Source organism: Aethina tumida, chromosome 3 (genome assembly GCF_024364675.1).
Source record: "Aethina tumida isolate Nest 87 chromosome 3, icAetTumi1.1, whole genome shotgun sequence".
In the NCBI taxonomy this organism is placed as follows: domain Eukaryota; kingdom Metazoa; phylum Arthropoda; class Insecta; order Coleoptera; family Nitidulidae; genus Aethina; species Aethina tumida.
Genome location: NC_065437.1, coordinates 16,363,502 through 16,390,305, shown reverse-complemented (window position 1 = coordinate 16,390,305; position 26,804 = coordinate 16,363,502). Strand labels below are relative to the sequence as shown.

General features: G+C 32.0%; 3 protein-coding genes across 4 annotated transcripts; 1 reads left to right on the top strand and 2 right to left on the bottom strand.

The window, feature by feature from the left end:
* The first annotated feature begins 11,804 nt into the window (after positions 1-11,804).
* Positions 11,805-15,301, top strand: LOC109606421 (collagen alpha-2(IV) chain). The gene is made up of 8 exons (XM_020022978.2): positions 11,805-11,917; positions 12,534-12,562; positions 12,620-12,791; positions 12,840-13,298; positions 13,359-13,868; positions 13,922-14,800; positions 14,863-15,117; positions 15,172-15,301. The coding sequence occupies exons 1-8, from the start codon at positions 11,893-11,895 to the stop codon at positions 15,294-15,296; spliced, it is 2,454 nt and encodes an 817-aa protein (XP_019878537.2). The 5' UTR covers positions 11,805-11,892; the 3' UTR covers positions 15,297-15,301.
* A 193-nt stretch (positions 15,302-15,494) lies between these two features.
* LOC109601532 (glutamate dehydrogenase, mitochondrial) lies at positions 15,495-17,592 on the bottom strand. Its single transcript, XM_020017775.2, has 7 exons — positions 17,143-17,592; positions 16,894-17,094; positions 16,570-16,835; positions 16,402-16,518; positions 16,013-16,347; positions 15,795-15,957; positions 15,495-15,744 (listed from the first exon to the last, which is right to left on the bottom strand). The coding sequence occupies exons 1-7, from the start codon at positions 17,540-17,542 to the stop codon at positions 15,628-15,630; spliced, it is 1,599 nt and encodes a 532-aa protein (XP_019873334.2). The 5' UTR covers positions 17,543-17,592; the 3' UTR covers positions 15,495-15,627.
* An 84-nt stretch (positions 17,593-17,676) lies between these two features.
* On the bottom strand, positions 17,677-26,520 carry LOC109601536 (glutamate dehydrogenase, mitochondrial). 2 transcript variants are annotated; one of them, XM_020017780.2, is made up of 6 exons: positions 25,923-26,520; positions 22,029-22,229; positions 20,428-20,819; positions 20,011-20,374; positions 19,783-19,937; positions 17,677-18,198 (listed from the first exon to the last, which is right to left on the bottom strand). In XM_020017780.2, the coding sequence occupies exons 1-6, from the start codon at positions 26,341-26,343 to the stop codon at positions 18,082-18,084; spliced, it is 1,650 nt and encodes a 549-aa protein (XP_019873339.1). In that variant the 5' UTR covers positions 26,344-26,520; the 3' UTR covers positions 17,677-18,081. The 2 variants fall into 2 exon arrangements, with proteins under 2 accessions (XP_019873339.1, XP_049820451.1); XM_049964494.1 differs by lacking the exon at positions 17,677-18,198 and adding an exon at positions 18,671-19,023 and having other exon boundaries at positions 25,923-26,518.
* Between the last annotated feature and the right edge of the window lie 284 nt (positions 26,521-26,804).

The window sequence follows — 26,804 nt, the reverse complement described above, 5'->3', positions numbered from 1 at the left end:
GCCATTTTCAACAATTATATCTTAGAGTTTCCAAACTTTTGTCCAGGAATGTATAGTTCTAATTTACAAAAAATCGGTATTTTTCAAATAAAAAAACTAAACATCTTTTAAAAACGTTTACATACTTACATATACGTAGGTGTTTCAAAGTTTGCTTAAATAGAAAATTTTATTTACAAAATTATAGATGGTGCTTCAATTTCATAGAGCAGTGTATAATATACGGTGCCCTATTTATTTACTTTAATTGCACCAAAATATTCATAAAAAATTTCATTTTTTAATATGAAATAATAATGAACAATTTTTTCGAGTTAGAAAATAAAAATAATTAAGAAATATTCATAAAAACTTTCATTTTTTATTATGGAATAATAATAAATAATTTTTTTGAATTTAATTTCTGTGTCAAATTGCTGTCAATGACAAAATTATAAAATTTGAATAAATTATGTGAATAAGTGTTTTTTTGTTTAGTAGTAAATAATTTACTTAATTCAAAATTATCTTCTATAATTGACCAAGTAATATAAAATTTTTTATCAATGTCAGTTTACTTAGGTTTTTTTAGTAATTACATTTTTTTTTTATAAAAAATGGTGTCCACATTGGAAACAAGGATAAAATAACAGTGTTTCGACTGTTACAATTTTATCGAACTAATTTTTTAGTTTTTAATATAAATTTTTTTCAATTATGTTGCCATTATCAAGACAACTGATCTCAATTATAACATAATGAACAATCACATTTTTTAATTTTATTCGAATTGCCGTTGTAATTTTGGAATAAAAAAACAATAATATCCGTATAATAACACATCTAAGATTACATCTAATTAAATAGGGCGACACCGTGAATCTAATTTGTCTTTTGTCTCTTCGTATTTAACGAGAAGGTCGAGAGTATTACCAACAATTACATTTTAAGTAATAACAATCTTACACCGTCCATTAAAATCAACTTATACCTGTGTGAAATTTTCAAAAACCACCCGGAGCGTCTTTTTCATACGCTTTTCATTAAATTATTGCACACATTAATCAATTATATTTCCCATTGCACAAATCTTATTTAGATAAATACAAAGATAAAGTAAGTAAACAATGCGCGCATTCTTTCTCATGCATTTAATCACGCACATATTTATTATGTGGCGATTTTTATATAAAAAATATAAATTACTTAATAATTTATTACGACTTTATTAAACACGTCGAATTGTTTATGTCTGAATTAATATCACATAAAATAACTTTATATTGTACAATAAACTGAGGAAATTAATTGGATTGATGATAGTTGGATGTCATGAACGATTCCCTGTCAAGGATTAATTATTTTTAGTGTTTTCAGTGAACAACAACATTTCATAATTTGTTCACGAATTCGCGTCGATTAAACGATGAGCCTAATGCTGTGACTCACTAAGACATCTATTTAACGTGAGATAGAAGTGCGATCCCTCGACGTAAATTACTTCTACGGTAATGATTGTGTTGCAAAATGTTCGGCCAAGATTTTATATATAATTATAATACATTTTAAAATCATTATGTATAATAAATGTGCAAACATTGATTAATATTGTTTAACAACTTGTAATATAATAGTTGAAGACGATTTGTTGATTTTTAATTAGTTATAATATTCCGCGAAGGCCGTTATTAGATTGTCGCCGTATGTGTTCCAGTAATAGGCAAGATGTATCAATTTACATATTAAGAAATACGTTACCACGAAGTCTGCGTTTATTACATTAAACTTTAATTTGGAGGCATTAAAACAATTCATGAAGGATTACGTACCATCCTAATTTATCCTTTGTTGTTTGGTTTGGTTGTAGCTGTGACCCTAGCAGCGCACCCATTTCACTTCATTAAATGACTGTTATGTATTAGCAGGAACAATAAGGCAAAGTGGCTGGCAATAAGTCAGGCGTTAACGAAATGGAAATTCAATAGTCATGCATGCAGATTACAGAGGACTAGAACCAAACAAGGATACTTGATATTCCTAAATTTTCTAGATCGTGATAATATCTTTGCGGATAAATCGTACCGGCTGGGAATATGTGAGCCAGATTGTATCTCCATGCGACAAATTGCTAATATTGCCCAAGACTTTGTTTTCCAATATAGCATCTTCACGACGAATTGAAAATTACTATCGGTTAAGATCCTGTGTTAGAGAAGAAAATTGCACAAATGTTACGTGAATCCGTTTCATTGCCACAGCACCGTTTGAATGTACAGGGTACAGGGAAAATATTCGACGGTGACAACGTGGCGAATTACCGAAAATCATAATAATGAACTGAAATTTCGTCGGATTTCGTCACACGTCAAGATCTCATTGTGCAACTCCGCCAAGACAATCCGAATTAAAGCCCCGTATTAATTACACAAAACCGAATGAATTGAATACAATTAAGGCATCTTGGGGGCATTTTCCCAGTAACGGGAGACAATGAAAACAATACTATCTGGCACGGTGCACAATAAATAACGACGATTTTATCGGAGTACTGGCCCAAGGACGACACCGCAAGTGGTTTCATCAATTGTTGTAATTTTTCAGCTAAAAAATAATATAATCCAATTTACACAACGTTACATGCAGAAAGACAAAGACGAAGTCGAGACCTCTGAAACGTCAACCGTGTCATTTTTTTACGGAGTAACGAAACTGCATTTTCTCACATGTCCTGGTAAAAATTATTTTCCTTCCTATGCTATTATATCTATTAAGATTTATTTTATGAAAATCTTTAATCATCATAAAACGGAGAAGTAATATGGATAGTTATGTAGATATTCTGTAGTAACTATTCTGGTGTAGTATAGTTAATTGCATAACAGGTATGAAGAAATGCCTTCGCATATGTGTGTTAAAATTTTATTTTAAGAGGCATACATTTTTATGGGGAGAAAATAGAGGATTTAATAAAGTAATGAAGACATCTGTTAAATAAAAAAATGCTTACGACATGGACGAAACAGAATATTTGACATATACGTTATTTGCAACTTTTGGAAAACTAATTACTTCATTAATTAGATTTATAGTACCATTTTCTTGAATTTTACAAGTACAACCTTGTATAATTTTTTCTGTCATAAATTAATATCAAAATAGTATGTAATATTTTATGACTTTTCGGTTTAGTGTGGGTAATAAAGGAAGGTATATAAATATAAAATTTTAAACACTCTAAAATTTTATGCGTTAATGTCAATATAATGTTTAGTCTATACATATGCAATGTAAAGTTTATTGTTGTTTTTAAATTTATCTAATTTTAAGCTAAGGACATGAAATATAAAGCCAACTTGATGAAAACTGTTCCCTTTTAAAAATTACGCCATTTCAATTTTTCTAACTAAAAATAATTAATGTTTAATAAAGGACAGGAAAGTCCTTGCAGGTTTACATATATTAGTTTCAATGTAATAAAAAATATAGTTATGCCATCCTATATAATTAATTATTGATTTTACATTTAATTTCAGCTTTAACTATTAAAAAAGACATTTCCAAGAAATGTCATGGCACGTTATATGAAAAAATGAATTTAATTTGTACCTTTACTGTTAATTATTGTGTTTTTCTTTTAATAAAATCCTCCTGATGAAACATCAATTTTTATTTATAATTGATGTGCAACAATAAAATAGTGTTATTAAAATTAAGTTAAGTTTCTCTTAATTAAATTTTGTGTGTGAAAATAAATAATAATTGACCACTTTATAAAATAATAAATTTGCCAGTCAAGTAACACGGTTTTATAATAAGATGTTGAAACAACCCCATTAGTATATATTTATTAATATTTCTTTGACATAATTTCTGGTTAATTATCAAATAAACTTTATTATCTATTATTATTTACAATATAATTTTTATACATCCCTGTTAATATTCTGTGAAATTAAATATGAATACTGCCAATGAAACTTTTTAATGGCAAAATGGTTAAGTAAAATATTTTGCAACACTTATCATCTCATGAAAATATACATATTTATTTTTGATTATTTCGATTAAAATAAAACTATTCATTATTGAATATGATTACATATAGTATTTAAAATGCATAAATTTTCACAATAGTTTATAGTTATTGCATAAAATAATACGTTTGAATTTATACCATAAATTTTATAGTTATATTAATTTACATTTTAAACGTCGCCAACAAATTAAATGTAGTAATAAAACTGATCACAATGTAACTTTCTTATAAAGAACAAATCGTAATTCGCATAATAAACATAATTAGGTCAGTTAATTTTTAATTTGAGTTATTTATCTGTGAATTATAAATTGTGAAATGTGTAATTCTTAAATACTCGCATCATGTTAATTCAATATTAATTACCCATCATAGGAACATGTTATTGTGAGCATACTGGTGCAAAATGTCAATATTCAAAGGATAATTATGCTGTTTGTTGGTCAAGATGAACGTACAACTAATCAGTCTACAAAACTATTAATCAATTAGGTTTAACATTTTAAAGTAACGGCGCACGATTTAACAATTACACTTTTTCCGTTGAACGTGAAATTGACGTCCTTTTTCGTCTCTTTCTCGGTTACTTGCATAATTTGCAATTTGTATTATTGTTTGCATTTGTTTACAGAATTGTCGAATCACGTAATAATTTGTGCTATATGGCTTGTCAATAGAGGTTTACAAGAATCTTTATTTATGCTTTGGCACTATGTACAAATTGATGATTTTTAATGAGCATGAAATTGGAAATAAAGAACCATTATTTTGAATCCGTTATAGTAACAAGTTAAAATTTATAGTGGACATTAATTATTTTATGTTTTTATTGCACAATACAACAATATTGTATTGGATTGTTTGCATTTATAAACTATATTATCTAAAGTCTAATTCAGTTGAGGCACTGTTAAGTGGTAATTTGTTTTTAACACATACGGAACAGTTGTTATCCAGGATTGGGAAACAAGTAATTAATATTATTAAATAAGAGACTGAAAAGACATATTCGCTGGTATGAAGATGTCCAAATCCATTACAGGTATTTTGTAAGTAATTTCTGTTAGCATTGTCGGAAATACTAATTAAGAAATGCTGCTGAGATAAATTTAATAGTACATGTGCGTGCAAAATAAAATACATGTTGTATTTTTTGTGTGGTTCTTACATAAAGTGATAAAAAAATTACCTATTTTGTAAACAATATTTGACATTTATTCAGGTTTCCCAATTTGATGCGTATGAACAGCAACTGAAACCCATAAAAGAAATGACGGAAATGCTAATCCTTAAAAAAGAATATCAGGAACATAAACGAGCGCATCATGACTATGGATTTGCGTGTCAGCGTGTAATAAATAAACATAATTGATTTTAATCACGTGTAAGTAGCACATATCAGATTAACAATGTCTCCTAGATGGCCCGACTTCTCCGGTGTTAAATGACACTGCATATTCATGAATCCATCCAATATTGGAAAAATGCCGTGCCGTCGTAACATCGGGATTGCTTTCACCCAGGTCGGGATCAAATATCGTGATGCGGGTGGCACTTGTGTGTGTGTGTGTGTGTGTGTGCACCAGTGTGGCCATTCAGCAAACCGGGTTTCTCAGGTCTAAGACGATTTTGGAGTGCTCGTTTTCGTTCATCATGTTCGGTTTCCGAATCGAAACGCGACTGCCGTGGATACGCATGCCGTTTTTAGTATTAGTTTTTTCCAATTTTATATTTACCTGCAAAGCGTTTTTAATAAGATTTGCGGTCGGCATTAATTGACGATCTTGCATTATTAGAATAAAATTTTGAAGTCGGTGTGAATATAGTACATTTTTGTTTCAATATAATTATGAAATTAATAATATAACTACAATTATAAAATAAACAATGATAATAATGTAATAAACAATCAATATTTATTTATGGTTAATTTAATTGTAAAAATATATTATATAATTATTAAAATAAACTTATACAATAAAATAATTCTGAGAGAAATACTATGATTTTGATTTCAAACACAAATGTGTTAATTAACTACTCGTTTTGTTAATATTAATATTGTTCACCGTACAAATTGTTCATTAAATTCTAAATTATTTAATACAAATGTATATTTAATATAACTATTAAAAATAATTATATAGTAGGAACATTATTGCAGATATCATATTATTCGGTTTTAGGACTATAAAAAAGGACAAACATTTATTTTATATCTAAAGTGTGGAAAATAATATTCAATTATAAAATTACTGATAAATCTTAAACATTGGTACTTTTTAGAATAAATTTGGTATAGATTTTATTAATTACACAGCACGACTCGTTCAATAATAATCATAATAACAATTTAGTTCAGATTAATGAAAACCAAAAGAGAAATTTTCTTTTATATTTGAAGAACTTCAAATTATTTACTGAATTATTAAATTTGTCTAATTGAACTGATTACAAATGTTAATATTAAAAAAGTATGTTGATTAAAAATAAATGTTGTATTTAATTTAAATATTAAACGAAAACTTTAAATTAATTTGAACCATACAATATAATTAAATATAATTATTTGACTTTTTTAATAACTTGAAATAACTGACATTTTATAACTTGAAATAATTTACTTTTATTATAGTGGAAATGGAATACATAACGATACAATTATAATATTTATAATATTTTATTTTTTGCTGATGGAATATTCTCCGTATAGTCCTTAATTTAGTAAGTTTTTAAACACTTGTTTTGAAAGTACTATGTTGGGATAAGATGGCAAAGTGCTTTGAAAATTGGTTCACATAAAAAAAATTGTGTCAGTCTTCATGGAGAATATTTTGAAAAACAAGAAACAATTAAATTTTGTTCATATACGTGTATCTCGAAACTGATCGAACATCCAAATTTAACTTCTGGCAGTCTTAACTATCATATTTGTCCAATAATTTAACAGTATTTGCACTTTGTTTGATGTATTTGTAATATAAATATTCCGAATACTACATTTGTGTACAAACTTATAATAAATATTTAATTTTACATTTGTTGTGTTATTTAGGTCTAAGATAGTTTTATTATTAAATTAAATATCATGTAAGACTTAGTTTTAATCCTAATATTAAGGTACCTTAATTACCTTAAAGTTTTAGATATTTTTTACAGTTAGCTGCTGAAAACTAAAAATTTTATTAAATAAATGTTATTTTACTGCTTAAAATTAAATAAATAAATTTTTACTAAAAAAATTGATTGTTTATTATAATCAAAGTAGTATATATCGTTACACTAACAGACTTTTACTACAATTTAGCAATTTGACAATGAAGAGCAATTACAATATATATATATATATATATATATATATATATATATATATATATATATATATATATATATATATATATATATATGTATGTATGTATATATATATATATATATATATATATATATATATATATATATATATATATATATAGTATTGTAATTGCTCTGATTTGTGATGAAGCTCGTGTTAAAGAAAATTCTAGACTATGATACATTTGTGTAGATCTTTAGTCGTTCACTGAATAAGCGGTTTTTAATTAATACACGATATATGCTTAGAGTGAAATCGTGACCAATGATCACATAATAATTTATTATCCCAATTGCTTACAACTAAAAAGTATGACTATTTTTTAACACATCTATAATAAATACTAAAAAGCATTTAGTTAATGAATTCTCAAACAAGCGAAATACACAACATATTTTATACAAGTTACATAATATATTACACTGATATTTTCAAATAGTTTAACGGAAAAGTAATGTTGTATATCAGGGGTGGCCAGCTCCACCCCAATGTATTAAAAAAATTTGTTCACAAAAATTATACTTATTGAAAAGTACAAAATATGTGTATTGAATTTAAATATTAAAAATTGACCATTTATTTTACTTCTCTTGATAATTCTGGAATGAAAAGGGAAAAGGGGTACATTTATCGAGAGCCACAAATTTTCCTTCAAAGAGCCTCAGGTTGGCCACCTCTGCTATATATTAATAAAATCATAAATATCTTAGTTTATGTCAATAGGATTAATTTTAGTTCAAACAGATGAGAGAAAAATAAAGAATTTTTTTTCTAATTTTATACATTTTTATTAGTTTTTATAAATAGGGCTATTATATTTAATTTATGACTAACTGTGATAATAATTTACAAAAACTAAGTTTCTTTAATTTAGTCAATCTCTAATTTTCTCAAGAAGTGTTTCCAAAAATATGAAATACTTATTATATAATCGACAGGAGTAAATTTTTTGATCCGCAATTAACCCTTTGTTACGTATATCTGGGTTTTACGGCCTACATTTTTTTAGGGTTCTGGGCGAGGCTTAACGAGAGAGGGTCGCAAAGGATTTTGTTTGGAAAGTGGTAATGTCATTCTGCAGCCGACTGTACATAGTAATATTATTGTGTTTTACTTTACTTTTAATTAATATTGTTAGTAATAAACAATAATTATTATAATGTACTTAAATTTTACTCAAGAATAAAAATATAATTTCAATCTTTATATACCATTTTATGATTGAAGTAAATTAATCTTTAGTAACGTATAATAGATAATTTATGTATAAATTAACGAATGTTTTATGGTTTTTACTTTCTTAAAACATAGTTTTTATTAAGAACAATTCAAACAATTCGTTAAATTATATATCAACAACAATGTTGAAGATTCGCATCGAGTTCCATATATTCAAGTTTGTGTAACGCTATAAGAAACAGACAAAATCTTGTTTACTTCGCTGCTAATGTATTATAAACATGTGGGTCCAAGCAGTTCCGTTCCGATTCAGAAACCGAACCGTGCCGAGTCCAAAGGTGCCGAACGTGTCTCACAAAAATATCAAGTTCAGAGGGGTACGGTTTGCTGAATGGCCACACTGGTGTGCACACAAAATCCCGGCGATGCGGTAAGAACCATTATGTCATTGCGACTATGTGTGCGGCCGTAAATGGTTATTAATGATTTCTGGCCGGTGTGTGTCGCAACGGCGATCCGCATTCGTCGACGACCTTGTCTCTTCAACTTGGTACTACCGAGATGGTACCAGTAAACAATGACCAGCTGAGTTGAAAAAAGGCGTCTGGGAAAATTGGTTTTGGAATCGGACTTATTTCATTCAGCAAAGCGCTCTCACATTTTCATTGTCTGTTCTTGGACGTTTGATTGTTGACCTTCGATAATGGGTCAACATTTTTTAAAGAAATTAATTATTTATTTTATTTTATAAGTCACATTGAAATATAGCAATTACGTACAAATATGTATGGTTTGGGACATGTTTTTAAAGGCTTGTTAATGTATTTTTTGTCAATTGTATAAAAACGGATAATAAATAAATCTTTTATGAAATTTTAAATTATTCAGAAGTTTAAGATTATTAGGTTAAGAAGCTTTACACAACTGTATGATGTTTTGTTACTCTTTTTGTACAGAAAATTTTCAATGTTTTGTCAAGTCAAGTCTATTCAATCCAATTGGATGGAGGTGCTTAACATATTTATCTTTTTTAAAAGTTCTTAAAGTTTCTTCAACTTAAGTGTTTCTGAAGTAAGATAATGAATGAATTAATTACTTTTTGCACAAATTCGAAGTGTACTTTAAATGAAAGGAAAACTTCATAAGCATTATTTCTCAAAAATAAATGGATAAATGTGTTGGATTTTATTTAAAATTGGATCTTCACGAAAATAATTTCAAAAATTTGTCAATATTATTTTAAATATTAAATTTATATTTGTTCATCAGTATCAATAAATGCATCTTAATTAATCTAAAGTATCAACTTAAGATTAATTAAAATCTATTGTACAACTCTTTGATGTTTTATTATACTTTAAATAAAAGGAAAACTTCACATTAAAAGCTAATTATATGTTGATGATTATTTAACAAAAATGATTTTATTTTTAACAATCTTCTCCAATATTTTGAATATGTTCAGCAATTTTAATTTTATGAGATGAAAATGTTTAAGATAATTAAAATGCTTTACATAACTATATGTTTTTTGTTACTTTTTAAATGAAAGAAAAACTTTATGTTGATTTAAATGTTAATTAAATCGGTTTGATGATATTTAACTATTTAACAGTTTTATAATTTTATTAAAAATTAAAATCAAGTAATTAATTATACATTGAATATTATTTTCCATATTTTGCAATTTTAAAATATGATTTTTTTATATTGTTTTGAAGTTTAAGATAATTAAGACACCTTAATGTTTTGTTTTTCTTTAAACTAAAGAAAAACTTCATAATATTTGTTTAAGAGCTAATTAGAGGGATATATTCATAGTCACTTAACAATAATGTTAATTATACATTGGATGTCATTTTCAATAGTTGTGAATTAATATATATATATATATATATATATATATATATATATATATTCAGTTGTATATTATTGTGAAGTTTAAGATAATTAGGATGACTTACACAACTTCATGATGCTTGGGTATAATTTAAATTAAAGAAAAACTTCTATTCTATTCTTGTTGATGGTTATTTAACAATATAGATTTTATTAAAAGATTATTACAGAAAAACTTTACAAATTTATTCTTGATGTTGCTTATTTAAAAACAAAGATTTTATTAAAATGATTTGCAGTATGCGAAATTTTACCGAAGTTTATGCATCAACCAACACTAACATGTTGTGTTATTCTTTAAATGAATGATATGCTAATTTTAAGATTTAATTGGTTGGATGTGTTGATGGCTATTTAACAACAATGACTTTATGAACAATTTACAACGATCTTCCCGTTTTCGTCACATCATAAATTATATAAGTAGCATAAAACGTTTCCCATCGGTTCCCACAGTCGCAAAGGCACCGAATATGTTAATCCATATATCCCACGACAATGCGATCGAAAAACCTTCCACAATTTTGTCGACGAAATAAGTTGACATTTCCATGTCGTGCCTTGTGAAAAACTTTTCAAAACTCCGCCATTATTTTATTTATCGCTAACATTAAGAAAAAAAATGATGGACACAATGGGGCACAAGTTGCGTAAGATTTGCGATCGTAAATCTATTATCGTCAAAGTTCTTGCGCACAAAAACGAGTGTGGATGTGTGGATGAGACTAGGCAATGGTGAGCGCGTGTTAAGATGACGCCGTAAAATCTCCCCACGTGGACCAGCGAATTGTTTTCGTGGAGGTGGAGAAGATGCCCAACACGGGGTTGATTCATATAAATGAAGATAAGCTGCCGGGCATCCATCAGTCTTGGTTTGTTCTTAGTTGGGTGTGCATTAGATTTAGAGGTTGGTGATCTTTTTATATTGCATGTGATTGTGGTATTGGTGATGGTCCTCAAAATTCAAACAGAAGAAAAAGTATTGTCATTTTGATATGTAATTTAACCGTACGGTTTGTGTAATTCTCCAATATTTAATTTTCATCTTAAATTGAGTTTCCAATTTTAACGATTCTTTTTCTTTGACATATCTATTTTACTTCAACCCAATACATATGGTTAAAATACTTATTACTTATGATATTTACAAAACATATTTTATTTTAATGTTTTATCTATTTTCAGTAAATTCTTGTGAAAATCCTTGATTTCCAATTTTGAAATAGCACATAAGAGTAGAATTATTTTTGAATATCTTGATTTATTTTTAAAACCTTTTGTTTAATTTTCATGATCTTTCTAAAAGACAATCACTTGATTAATATTAATATATAGATAATCTCATGTTTTGTATATATTCTTTTGTTTAAAAAATATAAATTCATTATGGTCACCATTTCAATAGTATTAACATAAAAATTAAATTTACAACTTTTGCAGGCACACAATGAGGATAATACACTTAGCGTTTGGTAAGTATATCTTATCGTTTTTACAAAATTCACAGAATAAATCAAGAAATCTATAATAAAGGTTTAGACAGGACAATGTAAAATAAAAATAAATTTACTATTTAATGTAAACATGTAATTATCACTCAAGGTGTGTGGTTTTCAGTGGACTCTAAAAGGTCGAAGATAATCCTTTTTAAATTAAAGAAACATCGCGTCTAAAACTTACATTAGTGGATTTTATAAACTTGATAAGTTATTAAACAAGTTAAATACCATGAGTATCCCGAACTAGTGAAATTTCTGGGCACTGAATAAAATAAAAACAAAATATAAATCGAGCACCTCAGTGGCACAATTTAACATATAATGTCAAGATGTGGTGTGCCACTTCACACACAACGAGAAACAATAAGGCTCAGTGGCTGCAATAATTATGTAATTCAGATTAGATTATGAACATTATTCGAAAGGAAACACTTTATCTCTTTTCCCACTTTCTTTACATCCATGATTAATGTAATTAATTCTGTCTTTAAATTCCTTAAATAAATTCCTCAAAGCCAATTACAGTGTAATGAAAGTCCCCGAATTGTGTTTCAGTTTTTAGATTAATTTTACCTGTTTTATTTTTCAGTTTTTCTTTTAATACACGGTTACACATTTGTAAGTATTTTAAGAATTTATTGTATATAGTATAATATAAATTAATTCATCCGTTAGGCTCAACAAGGTTACAAATACCCACCACCAGATATACCTTTTCCCGAAGGAGGAACGGCTCCAGGTAGTACTCCAGGTTATCCTGGATCAACCCCACAACCTTTTCCATCAACTACTGGTAGACCATCAATACCCGGAAGCTATCCAGGGCAACAACCTCAAGGACCCACTGGTAATTCTTATAGATATAGATAGAAAATACAATAACTGATTGATATAGGTGGTTATCCAGGAAGACCGAGCACCCACTTCCCTCCAAGTTCTGTTGGCCCCACTGGCACTCCAGGTGGTTATCCGGGTTCCACCCCCGGATACCCATCAGGGCCTTCATCGACAGGATTCCCACAACCAACTACTCCTGGATATCCAGCAACCACAGGTGCACCTCAATACGGTCCTCCAACCACTCCAAGACCGGGATTTCCGGGGCAGCCAACAGGACCGCAACAAGGTTATCCCGGACAACCGACTGGACCACAAGGTTATCCGGGACAACCTACAGGACCCCAACCAAGTTTCCCAGGGCAACCGACAGGACCTCAACAAGGTTACCCAGGACAACCAACTGGACCACAACAGGGGTATCCTGGGCAACCTACCGGACCTCAGGCTGGTTATCCGTCTGGAAGGCCACAAGGACCTGGATTTCCAACACCAGGTGGTGCCCCATCAACACCAGGTTAATATAATTAGAAATAATTACAAATAAAGGTTTATGTAATAAATATCTAATTTCCAGGCTTTAGTCCAACTTATCCTGGACAACCTTCAGCACCAGGATATCCTGGAGCAGGACCAACGACGCCAGGCTATCCAGGAGCAAGACCAACCACACCAGGCTACCCAGGAACAGGACCAACCACACCAGGCTATCCAGGAGCAGGACCAACCACACCAGGCTATCCAGGAGCAGGACCAACCACACCAGGCTATCCAGGAGCAGGGCAACCATCAACACCCGGCTATCCAGGTCCAGGACAACCATCTACACCAGGATATCCTTCCACTCCAGGGTTTCCGTCAACTCCAGGCTATCCCGGAGCGGGACAACCTCCTAGACCAGGTTATCCAGGCACAGGATTTACTCCAGGTTATCCATCGAGTCCTTTGCCAACCTCTCCCGGATATCCACAACCACCTACTGGATATCCTTCCACTGGACAACAAGTAGGACCAACTGGTCCCACTACAGGATTTCCCACTGGAGTACCTTCATATCCTGGCCAAAGACCATCATTACCAGGCCCAGGTAAATTTATAAATGTCTTGGATACAATAGAAATTATATTCAATGAACAATAGGTGGTTTCCCTGGTCAAGAACCTTCGTACCCAGGACAAGGACCTGAACTTCAAATCCCCGGACAGCCCGGAAGACCTGGAGTATCTGGAGGACCTGGTAGACCTCAAGGGCCTGAAGGTGGGGAGGGTGAAGGAGAAGGAGATTTCTCTGCAATTCCTGGACAACCGGACATAGATTACCCCATTTATGCCACAGTGCCAGAAACGTCTTTCAGATGCGATCAACAACAATTCCCTGGTTATTATGCAGATGTAGAAACTAGATGTCAAATCTTCCACGTTTGCGCTAATAACAAAACATACGATTTCATTTGTCCAAATGGTACCATTTTTCATCAGGAATATCTCGTATGCGTTTGGTGGAATCAATTTGATTGTAATTCCGCTCCGTCACTTTACGGCATCAACGAGAACATCTATGACTACTCAATAATCGGCGCACAACAGCCCCAAGGACCAGGACGTTATCCGAGCCCAGGAACCACACCTGGAGGATACCCAGGAACAACACCTGGAGGTTTCCCTGGAAGTACACCCGGCGGTTTCCCTGGAAGTCTACCCGGTGGTTTCCCAGGAACTACTCCCGGAGGTTTCCCTGGAACTACACCCGGAGGTCTACCGGGCACTACTCCAGGAGGATATCCGGGATCCACGCCCGGTACCGGATTCCCAGGCAGGCCGGGTTACCCAGGACCATCGCAACCTACACCAGGTTATCCAGGAACACCGGCTCCGGGTTATCCAGGCGCTGCAACTCCGGGTTATCCGGGAGCTCCGTCCCCAGGATATCCAGGAGCTCCGTCTCCCGGTTACCCAGAAGTATCGACACCCGGATATCCAGGTTCAACACCGGGAGTACCAGGAACGGGTGCACCCGGAGGTAATGAATTCTGTTTCACTTCATCAACAGTGAATAATTGTGTTCGTTTTATTCCATATTAGGATATCCAGGAACGGGCCCAACGGGATACCCAAGTAGACCTGGCACAGGTCCTGGTGGATATCCTTCAACTACACCTACCCCAGACGGTTACCCATCGACTACAGCCATTGGTTACCCAGGAAGACCAGGATCAGCCCCAGGTGGTTATCCCACTGTAACTCCACCACCTGGTAGACCTGGTGGATACCCCGGTCAAGCTGGTTACCCATCTGTTAGACCCACTCCAGGATTCCCCAGCACTCCAGGATATGATGGTAAATATATAATATTACAATTAGATTCCTCATTAAAATTTCGTTTGTTTATAGGAACTAGTGGTACTCCTGGTGTAACTCCGGGTTACCCAAGCACAGGCTATCCAAGTCCAGGTCCAACAGGTGGACCTGGATCTACTTTGCCATCAAGAGAATACTTGCCTCCAGTCGGAAAGTGAAGAAATGACCATATATGACACACCCATTAGTATTATTTCAGTCAGTCGAATTTGTGAGGACAATAGTTTTCAGATGATGACAAAAAAAATACAAAAAAAGTTCCTCGCATAGTCCCAGCAAATTTACTGACTATGTACATATCGCTAGATTAATAAGTTTATCGATAAGTGTAACATGACAAGTACAATGAACTTTTTTATAACACTGTATTTTTAATAAATTTTGTTATAAGGCAAATTCGTATTTCATTATAATACTTATAGGACATAATAATTTCCAAATTTGACTATAAATTTTTCAATATTGAAATTTTTAATTTCCACGTCCAGTTTATAAAAACTTCTTATTGTCAAACATTTTCTTATAGATTTTTTGAAGTGAGACTATGTAACAAGCTGACCTAACGTCCAATCCAAGTTGAAATTCTTCTAATGTATTCATAATATTCTAAAAGGCACATAATATCTTCATACAGAAACATAATTTTAATTATATACCTGTCCAACATCGTCTACGACCAACCTAATTGATTTGGGTAAAAATGCAGGATCTTGTTTTGTAGAAACAACGTCAATCTTCGATGTCGAAGAACTCATAATCATTTCCTCGAAATTCTTATTTATCATACTTAAAACTTCTTCATAAACTTTATCAGCGTATCTGTTTTGTTTATTTTATAAAAAACAATTAAAACAATAAGAAAAAGATAACTGACCTTAACGTATCTGTAAGAGGTACATTTAGAATTTGCAAGGTTCTTAGATACTCGATGAATGAAGCTATATTACAACCAGAACCAGCATAAATATCGGGGATAACAAGTTTCTTAAGCGATAGTATTTTATTGGAAGCGGGAGTCATTGCTCCATCGGCAGCCTCAACAACTAACTTTGCTTTCACCTTATCTGCCACGTAGCAAATCAAACTTTTGTGCCGAGCTGCGAATATTAAAATATCACAGTTAAACTTATAAATGTCGTCGTTCACTTCAGACTTTGCCATATGGTAATGTTTCATGGTACCATGCTTCTTAATATGTTCCAACAGATCCTAAAGGTGTATATATTGAATGAACTTTTTATAAAGGAAGGTTCAGAAATTCACCTGGATATCTATTCCTTTGGGATCGTACAAATATGAATCGATTTCTTTAACGCCAATACACTTTGCTCCATTATCTATTAGAGTTTTAGCCAGTGTGGTTCCAGTTTTACCCAGGCCCTATAAAAGTTGTATACATTTTATTTAATCTTGAAAAGACAATTAACTAACTTGTATAATAAATGTTTTGTCTTTAACTCCTTTGGATAATCCAATTTTATTCAATAATTTATCCTGACGTAAAAAGAAATCCATTGCATAATACGCCCCTAAACCTGAAGAATTCTTAAAACCGTCTAAACCATCACAGTTTACGCTTTTTCCTGTCGAAACACAATTTGGGAAACAACCTGTTAACTCAGAATAAGTATTTGAAATCCAGTTCATTTCTTTTTCTGTCGTTTTCATATCGGGTTGGAAAACATTACTTCTTTCGTCTAAAAATTATTGTGGAATGAGAAATCGATGATTTGATAATCATAACCATAAGAATACCACACATGCCCTTTTGATAAAGCTCAGCTGCATATTGCTTAACAATACTTTGCAGTTCGTTTTCGGAGTATTCGTTGGGATCAATTTTAATAGTTCCGTGTGCTCCAGGGCAGTTTATTCCAACGCAACAATTTTTGTACATCGCTAAGGCAGACATACCCTTAATATCATCCCTAGTAACCTCATCGTCGTAACGTAATCCTAAAAAATAATCAGTTGCAACACGTTTTCAAAAATAATTTAACTTACCTCCAAAGCAGGGAAGTTGACCCGTGGACATACCATATTGTCCTTTATATCCCCGGACTACCTCGTAGGATCCGTTATCTCTTTTCACAGGAAACCTTAAGTCTATTAAAGTGTTGCACTGATCTAATATTTTTATTATACCGTTCAGTTTATCAATGGACTCGTCTACCGTTAATTTCGCGTCCGGAGAGTTTTGCAGAGTAGCTCTGAGAGTCGGAAATAAAATTTCATAAGATCTGTGGAGGAACCAATTGATGTTGTCGAAGACCGAAGCATTCGCCAAGTAGAAAGAGTTTTGATATTTTTCAGGTATTTCATATGGCAGTTTTCTAGTCAACGAAGGAATAAGGTGTCGAGCCTTTTTTACCGTATTCGGTGTTGAATCAATAATACAGGCCATTTTGAACGTGAAAAACGAAGTTGCAGTTATTCAATTATATTAGTTGTGATTGACATTGACATTCTAACATTATAATATTATAAAAAAAAACTACTCGACCATCAAATTTTTTATTAAATAAATAAAACACAAGAAGATTAAATTGTCGTATTTTATTAAGTCTTATATGCGATATAAATTTGTTAAATTAGTAAGCGTTTTAAAACTTTGCTTTCCAATTCGAATAAATGTTTGTTTTAAATTAAACGTTGTCTTTTATATTTCGAATATAAATCGACGAAAAATAAACTAGTTTTTAGGAAAAAAATGAAAAATTTTTAAGTCTAATAAATAGATCTCGTTTTGACGAAACCTGACTAGAAATCTAAATTTGGTTTTGGTTAAAAATTTAATTTTGGTTGCCTAATGTGCGTTTAAGTGAACGATTATTATTAAAACATAACAAAACATGTCACAGTGGATATTGTGCAAAACCACATATAGTACAGTTGTTGCAGTTACTTATACTGTGGCCAAACACTAAAAGAACATGTAGACACTTAGAAAGTAAGTCCAGCTTCGGAATAAGTGTTGAAAATCTTCTCTACTGAATTGATGTAAGCTGCGGACCTCAAGTCTATACCCAGGTTGTACTTTTCTGCAGTCTTCATAATGGCCTATTAGAAATACTGAATTAGTCATAGTCGGATATGAATACGCGTTGAAATCTAAAAAGCCGTGTTTACTAAGTAAAAATGAAACTAAATGAATGATTGTGTGTAACATTAAAGATTAGTTTATAGTTACCAAGAAACTCCTTATTAATTTAAAATGTATCTATTCCGTCTTGTTTATAGACACATTTCTATTTATAAATTGTTTTTGTTGTATAGTATTGTTCACTGCTTTTTAGATTGTCAACTATTCTTATACTAATAACCTATTTTCATAAATATATATACATTAAGAGGTCACAGAAAAATAGCGTGTAAGATAGCAGATTGTTAAATAAAAGTGCAACAGTAATAAATGTTATCGGACTTACCCTAATTTTGCGATGTTGTTGTGCAGTAAACGTACAAAATCTGCCTATTATTAATAAACCATATAAAGTGATATAAAAGGATCAGATAATACTACCCTAAAGAGTCTATTTTTAAACCTTAATATTATTTATTTTAAAACTTATTGTACATCATAATACATGTTCAGTTTGTAACCTATCAGTTAAAATGGTGTGTAGTTTGAGGTATATAATAGAATAAATGCAGATAAAAGACATTCAATCGGACATGCTTAATTAATATGAATCTTAAAATAATAATAATTAAATTTCGATAATAACATCCAAATAGAAAAATCAACGAATGAGTCGCGATGAGTTTTTAAAACGTGAATCCAGCATCGTTTGTTGTATGGAAAATTTTGGATACGGAATTTACGTACGCAGCCGAACGCAAGTCCAATCCCAAATTATATTCTCGGGCGGTCTCTTTAATGGCCTGCAAATACAAAATATAATTTTGGTAATTTCGTGAAACCCAACCACGACATATTCCTAATAGTCCAAATATGTTCAGAATCAATTTTGTTTATTTAATATTTGCATAATAAATTTTTTTGAATTAACCTGACTAACATAATACCCAAAAAGCGAAAGAACTCAAAATTAAATTTCTAACTAAAGCTACGGAAAATAATTTATATTTCATACTAGACACCACAAAAAATAATCAAAGCGTACGTTTTTTATTATGCAAATAATAAATAAGAAACCAAAAACCACCCAATTAGATACAAAAAACCATAATTTAGATGCATTATGTTATACGATTTTCGTAATAAGCATACATAAAATAATTCGATTAGCTCTGTCCTTCGTCATAATGTATTATTATATCATGAAAATAGGTTTAAATTCATCAAATCTATCAAAATTTTTGCTCGTATTTTAAACCGATATAATTTATTATTAGTCTGAGTTAAACCGATAAAAAGCAATCTACAAAGTCACACTGAAAACCTGTTTGTATTGCATATTTTGTGTTAAGATAAATATGTATATGAGTTTCAATGTGACCGATTTTAGGCTAAATACGTAATCTACAAAACGGAACTACTGAATTGTTTAACAAAAACTCGTCAATACTATTTTGACTGTTAGGATTATTAGGAATAATTCACACAAACATGCAATGTTAATTTTACAATAAACCGACAATACAACATCTAGGACCTTTTTCTGGAAAAGAGTTTCTTACCCTAGCTGATCTCTCCATTGTGAACTCCAGACCAGAGTGGACGATATCTTTTTCTGAGGCACCGGCGATCTTCTTCTGGAAAGCGGTGGACGGGAGGATTGGGATTTTGCCCTTTTCGGCGCCAAATTTCCTCTCGAGAGACTCTTGGACAGATTCTAAAAATCAATTTATCGTATTTATTTTGTTGCAATACACGATGTGGCTGGATAAAGATGGAACTGTACTCACGCAACAAGTGGTAGTTGGAGTCCCTTTCGTATTTGAAGGTGAGTCTGCCGTACGACACGTGGTTTATGTTTTTGAGCCATTCGAAAAATGATACGGTCACACCACCGGCGTTCACGTACAAATCGGGAATGATGAGGACATTCTTCTTAAGGAGGATGGTGTCGGCGGCCGGGGTCAACGGTCCGTTGGCAGCCTCGGCGATGATCTTGGCCTTGATTTTGTCGGCGTTGTCTTTATTGATCACTTTCTCGGTGGCGGCAGGCACGAGAATATCTACTTCGTGGAACAGCAAGTTGCCGTCGTACGGTTTGGCTCCGGGGAATCCCACGATGGTGCCGTTGTTCACGCGGTAGTCTTCCAATTCCTGCAACAAGCTTACTTTAATTATGGCACAAATGGAAGGAGATTGACACTGACCTTGGGGTCGATACCGTTTTCGTTGAAGATGGAACCGTCGTACTCGATGACGCCGATGCATTTGGCGCCCACCCTATGCAAGTAACGCATGGTGTGCAAACCGACGTTACCGAAACCTTGAATGATGACCGTCTTGCCCTCCCAGCCAGTCTTCAGACCGATCATCTGCATGTAGTTCGCTTCATTGATGAAGTTTTGGATGCCGTGGAAGACACCACGTCCGGTGGCTGAGACGCGACCGTGGATGCCACCTTGGTTGATCGGTTTGCCGGTTACGCACGCGTGGCTGTTGATGTCCTGGTAGCCGATAGTTTTTGCGTAGGTGTCGGCCAGCCATGACATCTCACGTTCGCCGGTTCCCATGTCGGGGGCGGGCACATCGATGCTGGGTCCTGAACAACAAAATTGACTGGTCACAGCGGCTTCAATTCAATGCTCAAAAATGTTGGTGCACGCTAGAAGGTTTATATTGTTTGAATATTGTGATACGGGGTGTCCCAAATAAAATAACTTTAGTGTTCAGAGATTAATTGAGTGCTGCAAATAGCATATAAAAGAATATTTCAACTGTACATCTTTAATATATTTCAAATGGGAAACAATTAAACTTATTTTTAAAACGCCGAAAAAATTAAGCTTTTCAAAAATATAAAAAATTAAATTTATATTATTATGTGGAAATTAATATTCTGAATCTTAGATGTGTGTAGAAGTTTTGCAATTTGTCAGATAGATATAAAAAATCGGCAATCAACGTTTTAAAAAAATGAGCTCTGGACACTTAAGCCAATTTTTCTCCCTTTGGTTTGGAAATAATAATTTTAGTGTGAACAATGCTTATGAGCGGTTTATATACTTATATATAGAAAAGTATATTGTCAGTTCTATTCTAAAAATAGTTTATCTCCACTGTTGAAACAGTCAGATACACACCACAAAGCTGATTAAATAAAATCTCTATACTTTGTTAAGATCTTATCTATTTTACATAAACCTTCAACTTAATTTAATTCATTACGTTATTTGACGGTTAATTTATACAGTGAGAACAAAACACGTGTGTAAAGGAGACAAACACAATCAGAAAATGTACCCAAACATATCAATATTTTTTATCTAAATATAAAAATTTTGTTTTGACACAATTATAATTAACAACTAGTTGTTTCTTTGCGTCGTAGTGTCAAAATAACATTTACAAGTATTTCAAGAACTCGAAACAACAAACAAAACTGTTTTTAATCGGGAGTGGGCGGATTTTTGCACATGTGACGCTGGCACGAGCCTCTGGCCGTACAATTTTATTTGTCCGACGCGAAAGATATCGAAACGTAAGCGAAAGTCGCATGACATTTCCTCAATCCAGCGCTGTGAACTATCACGTAGGCCATTATTATCGAAGATAGCGAGGACAGGAACATATACAAAATTCGAAAGGATTAAATGGGCGAGTGGAAATTTGAAACACTCGAAGTAAATGGCAGATAAGTACGCCACTATGGTATTACAAGTGATAAGAGTTACACCGTGTAATCTCCAGTTACATTTCCGAATCGATAACGAATCTGTATCGTTGATGGAAAATTGAATTCAGTCCTTACCAATGAATCCCTTCTTGACCAATTCGAGGGTGAAGCGACGCGTGATCTTTTCGAGCTCGTGTTCGGAGTATTTCTTGTGGTCGATCTTGACGCCGGCCTTGCCGCCGCCGAAGGGCACGTCCACGCAGGCGCACTTGAATGTCATTAGGGCGGCCAGGGCTTTAACCTCATCTCTGGACACGTCCATGGAGAAACGCATACCTAAATAAAACAAAATAATATTTATTTATAGTATTTGAATAATAATTAAATAAAATAAAATACATGTAAAACTGAAGGCTTATGATCAAACACAGATACATCAATTATACTTCAGCTGTTAACAATAATACATTAATCTCTCAATTATCAACGAAATACGCTTGTTAAACAATTTAATAAAGCCGATTATGTCAGCTGTGCGATAGCGTGTACTTAATAGCACTGATTCTGTGATTTTGACTGATTTAATAATACAATAAATAGATATGGTAAGTCGCATGGTTTAATCAATTTATCAAACTCAAAACTATTAAACACAATCAATAAAACAATGATGTATGCTCATTTAGAACAAATATTGTACAACAGATATTTTAAAATTTGTTTTGTACACAAAATACTGACATTTTTTATTCGTTCTAAAATTAAATCACACACCCATTTTTCGGTATCAATAAAAACATCATGTTTTAATATTGATACATAGTATTTTTCCCATAAATGACTGAATGACAAAATAAACATTGTCAATATAAAAAACACGATAATATTGATAGAACAAATTAATATTTTCTATATGATAATAGGATTTACTAATAATTTATCAAAAATTTTAATGATAGACCTTTTGGTCTATTTTGTCATAATCGTTTGAATAAATTGCTGTTCTGTTTTTATCGCACGAAAAATATAATAAAACGGTTCATAAATTTCACGATAAGTACATGTATTTACAGTTTTTCTGCGATTAGCGGTGTTCGATGTCAACATACTAAGAAAGCATACAAATTTAAACGTTTTCTGAATCAGATCCTGTCACAAGAAAAAATAACTCGTTGAATAGATTATTTCTAAAACCTCGTGTAGTTAAGTAGCCGAAATACACGTCGCGCTACTATATTATGCAACAGGCTAATATTAACCTTAGAGCAAATGAAAATAAGACATTACATAGCATTTTATTAATACATAGAGCTTGAAGACTGGCCTATTTCCAAAACTCACATCAGTTTTATCAAAATTTCCAGAAAAAAAACATACCATAAAAACCGACGTAAATTACTATAATTCATCGATGGCAATTAAAACTATAACAATTGCATTGGTAATATTTTTTATCGGAGTCGTAATTCGGTACAAACAATTGAAAAAAAAAATGATCCAAGGACAAGTCCGCATTGGATGATATCCAAACAAATTCTGTGCTAAAATACACATAAATTTTACGATTAATGACATTTATAAAATTAGACAAGGGGGCAATTAATATGCACCACCTTCGATCCAGACTACAAGACGCTAGACCAATTTTTATCAGACTTCGGTTTAAATTGTTATTGTGCCAATAGTGCAACTGTTCATCGGATTGGATCGTCAGCAGTGCATTCAGACAAAAACAATACTGCTTATGTAATTTAATAGTGATATTTTTACTACTTAACCATTGTTAACAGTTTTTAATCACTGGTTTCGTGGCAGCCTGCTAATGTATTTGCATATAACAGTATTCTTAAATTATATAATAGGGAGACATAACAAAATTATTTGGATTCTAATATTCTAGTCTTTTTCACAGAATATTTCTATGCAGCTCAATAAAATAATGATAAACAAATTCACATGAATGAAAGACGATAATTAAATAACAGGCAGACACTTGGATACAACTTGACATAATTTGATAATGATCACAAGTAGAATTAAAATAAACACTCCATACAGTATTACGTTTATCAAATAGAGTGGGTAACTAGCGTTACTAAGGGATAGATTATAAAAAGTTTCGTCCATAACTTTTTAATTAATATATATTTATTTTATGTTTTTTAATAAATAAATAGTTAATAAAATAAAAATAAAATGGACACATTAATTTTTGGTGATAACAATTTTTATGCGAATAACAGCACGTATTTGCAAATAATTGATATACGACAATTAAAATACTCCTCTAAATCAACCTTATCGGTTTCTATCATAAATATCTTCATTTTTTCATTTAGATTAAATTGTTTCATGCGTTAACTCTACTTCCAATAGATAACGTTAGTTTATGACCCTTCTCTCCAATAAGAAACAGGTGTTTCTAATTCCAAATAGATCAACTTATGTAAGCTTTTTGTTTGTGTGCGTCCGAAACATTTAAAATTTTATTTTTAACACCTAACTACACACAATTGTGCGCCAAGGTTTTCGCATAAAATTCAATTTGCGTCCAATTACGAACAATTATATCAAATTAAACGCTCCCGTTAGCATATCGAAAACTTCTAACGTCTCCCATGTCATGTTACAAACAATGTGTTATTTTTGCACTCAATTTGTTTGTCGCTAGATCTTCGCAATGAGGTAAAATACTAAACAATTAAAATGGCAAGTATTGCAGGTTAAAATATTTGCTTATAAATGACCGGAAAGCTTTGGAAAGTACTTGAATAGTGTGAAGGCGAATCTTATTACCCTTATTGGATTATAATGCGTTCCAATATGAACTAACGGAGTAAGTATAATAAAGAATGTACCCAGTCGAGTTTTGAACCATTTTCAAAACATGTTATTACTACCAGTCAAATGAACGTGAACAACTCATTTAAATTTGCATTTACAATATATAATTTGTCGAGAAGTTCTTCATATTCCATTCATAATTAGTGCCGTAGGAAATAACATTTTGCCAACCTTGGAATTTTTAATGTAAAACCAGAGTGTTGGCAGTTTAAAATTTAACCGAAAAATATTAATACATGAAGATTTATTTTTTAAAAGGCATTTATCTCATAGTATTGTTAACGAATGTAAATAAGATATAATATTCCTAAAAATACGATAAGAAAATGATAAGACGCTTATAAAGTAATCCATTTTTATGATTAAACTGATGCAATTTATTATGCAACTTTAGTACCCACGTTAGGAAGAAAACATGTATCAATCAAATTTTGGTACAATACGAAAAGTAAGATTAGTAAACTAACAAAACATAATTTTGCGGACAAATTTGATAAGAAGTGACCTCAACCAGTCTCAAAATTTATCAAATTTACAAATGATTCATTATTTAGACTGAATAAAGAAAATTGTAGAATGCAATTCGGAATAGTCATTAAAATATAAAGATATCCATTACCCACAATTATGTTTTGTTGTATTATAACCACCATGAAATTATTTGTATTTTATTGCCTTGTTTTAAAAATATATTCTTATTACTGGGACATTTTTAAGGACTTTTGACAATACAAAATTAAAGGAATATTTCCTCAAGGACAGTTAAAACATATGTTGTGGTGCACATATGTATATAAATTCAGTGTAATAAATGGGAAGTGAATTAAATCTGGTTGTAATATATGCCCACAATAAGAATTAATTTAAATAATTTTAGTTTTTAAATGGAAAATTACGTTATGGGATAATTTTAAAGATCTGTCTATACAAATTAGAAAATTATTTTTCTTATAATGAAATTTTGAAATAATATTTTTGACTAACCTTGAAGTTTTTTGCAAGTTTGTATGTGGCAGTTTGTACAAATAAACTGTCCAAATCAACTTATTCATGTAACAATCTATATTATTTTAAATAAATTAATGAATAAACATGAATAAACTACGAAGTAATTGATGTAATTGTATCTTTACTCAATATAAAAACCCCGATTTTAAGGGGAGGCTAATAAAAATAAGACGTTACCTCCTTTGCAGGGTGTTCTGTGGGTGCTGTGTTGTGCCCTGTAACCCTTGATGATCTCGTATTCACCGTTATCCCTTTTAATCGGAAACGCTACTTCGATAACATGATCGCACTGTTCCATGTGGGTCAGGATACCCTTTACTTTGGCCTGTCTCTGTTCCAGCGTCAGCCTTGAGCCCTTAACTTTAGCCAGATCCTCGACCAGCTTGTCCTCCACCAGGACGCACGCCTTGTGGAAGAAATACTCCACCATGTCGAAGAACCGGGGGTTGGGGTGTGTAGGCATATCCTTGAGCCTATCGGGGATAACATGGTCGGCGTAGTTTCTGTTTTGCGTTGCGGCAGGAACCGCTTTGAGCAACTGACCGAGGTCCAGGCCCCGCGTGGACACCGACTTCGACAAAGACTTCAACTTCAGCATGGTGAGGCCGCGTAGATCGAACCACGAACACGGCTGATTTACGTCTCGCCAGCTACGCGAGTTACCTACTTATTTATACTGACAGAGCGACACCACACTAAACTAAACGTGTGAATTTCTTACGTAATTACTGCCAGTTTTAAATACTCGTTATTAGCTCACGTGTGTGTTTTTATTTATTTTTTTCCTCAACGATATTTATTTATTCAGTGGATAATTAATCTAATTAAAAATTAGCCAAAACCATTAATTTTTTAACGTCAAAATTCTAACTGACAAACTGTTCCCACAAAAAGTTTACAATATTCCGTGCAACATGCATCATTCCAAAAGAGTAGTTCAGAAGCGTCCCGGCAGCATAATTCGTTTGGAATAAACAAAATTATGGGCCATTTCAGGGTTAATTATAAAACATTAAATTGCACAGATCATAAGCAAACCAAATTTTCCTTATCCCGCCC

Excerpts from the sequence above, each read along its gene's own strand:
- LOC109601536 (XM_020017780.2), bottom strand. The coding sequence starts at position 26,343 with ATGCTGAAGTTGAAGTCTTTGTCGAAGTCGGTGTCCACGCGGGGCCTG. Across the intron at positions 22,230-25,922 it reads CAGAACACCCTGCAAAGGAG|GTATGCGTTTCTCCATGGAC; the intron begins GTAACGTCTTAT and ends TGTTTTATTTAG. Across the intron at positions 18,199-19,782 it reads CAATGGAGAGATCAGCTAGG|GCCATTATGAAGACTGCAGA; the intron begins GTAAGAAACTCT and ends TATTTCTAATAG.
- LOC109606421 (XM_020022978.2), top strand. The coding sequence starts at position 11,893 with ATGAGGATAATACACTTAGCGTTTG. Across the intron at positions 13,869-13,921 it reads ACCATCATTACCAGGCCCAG|GTGGTTTCCCTGGTCAAGAA; the intron begins GTAAATTTATAA and ends AATGAACAATAG. Across the intron at positions 14,801-14,862 it reads AGGAACGGGTGCACCCGGAG|GATATCCAGGAACGGGCCCA; the intron begins GTAATGAATTCT and ends ATTCCATATTAG.
- LOC109601532 (XM_020017775.2), bottom strand. The coding sequence starts at position 17,542 with ATGGCCTGTATTATTGATTCAACACCGAATACGGTAAAAAAGGCTCGA. Across the intron at positions 16,519-16,569 it reads ACAAAACATTTATTATACAA|GGCCTGGGTAAAACTGGAAC; the intron begins GTTAGTTAATTG and ends CAACTTTTATAG. Across the intron at positions 15,745-15,794 it reads TCGTAGACGATGTTGGACAG|AATATTATGAATACATTAGA; the intron begins GTATATAATTAA and ends TGTGCCTTTTAG.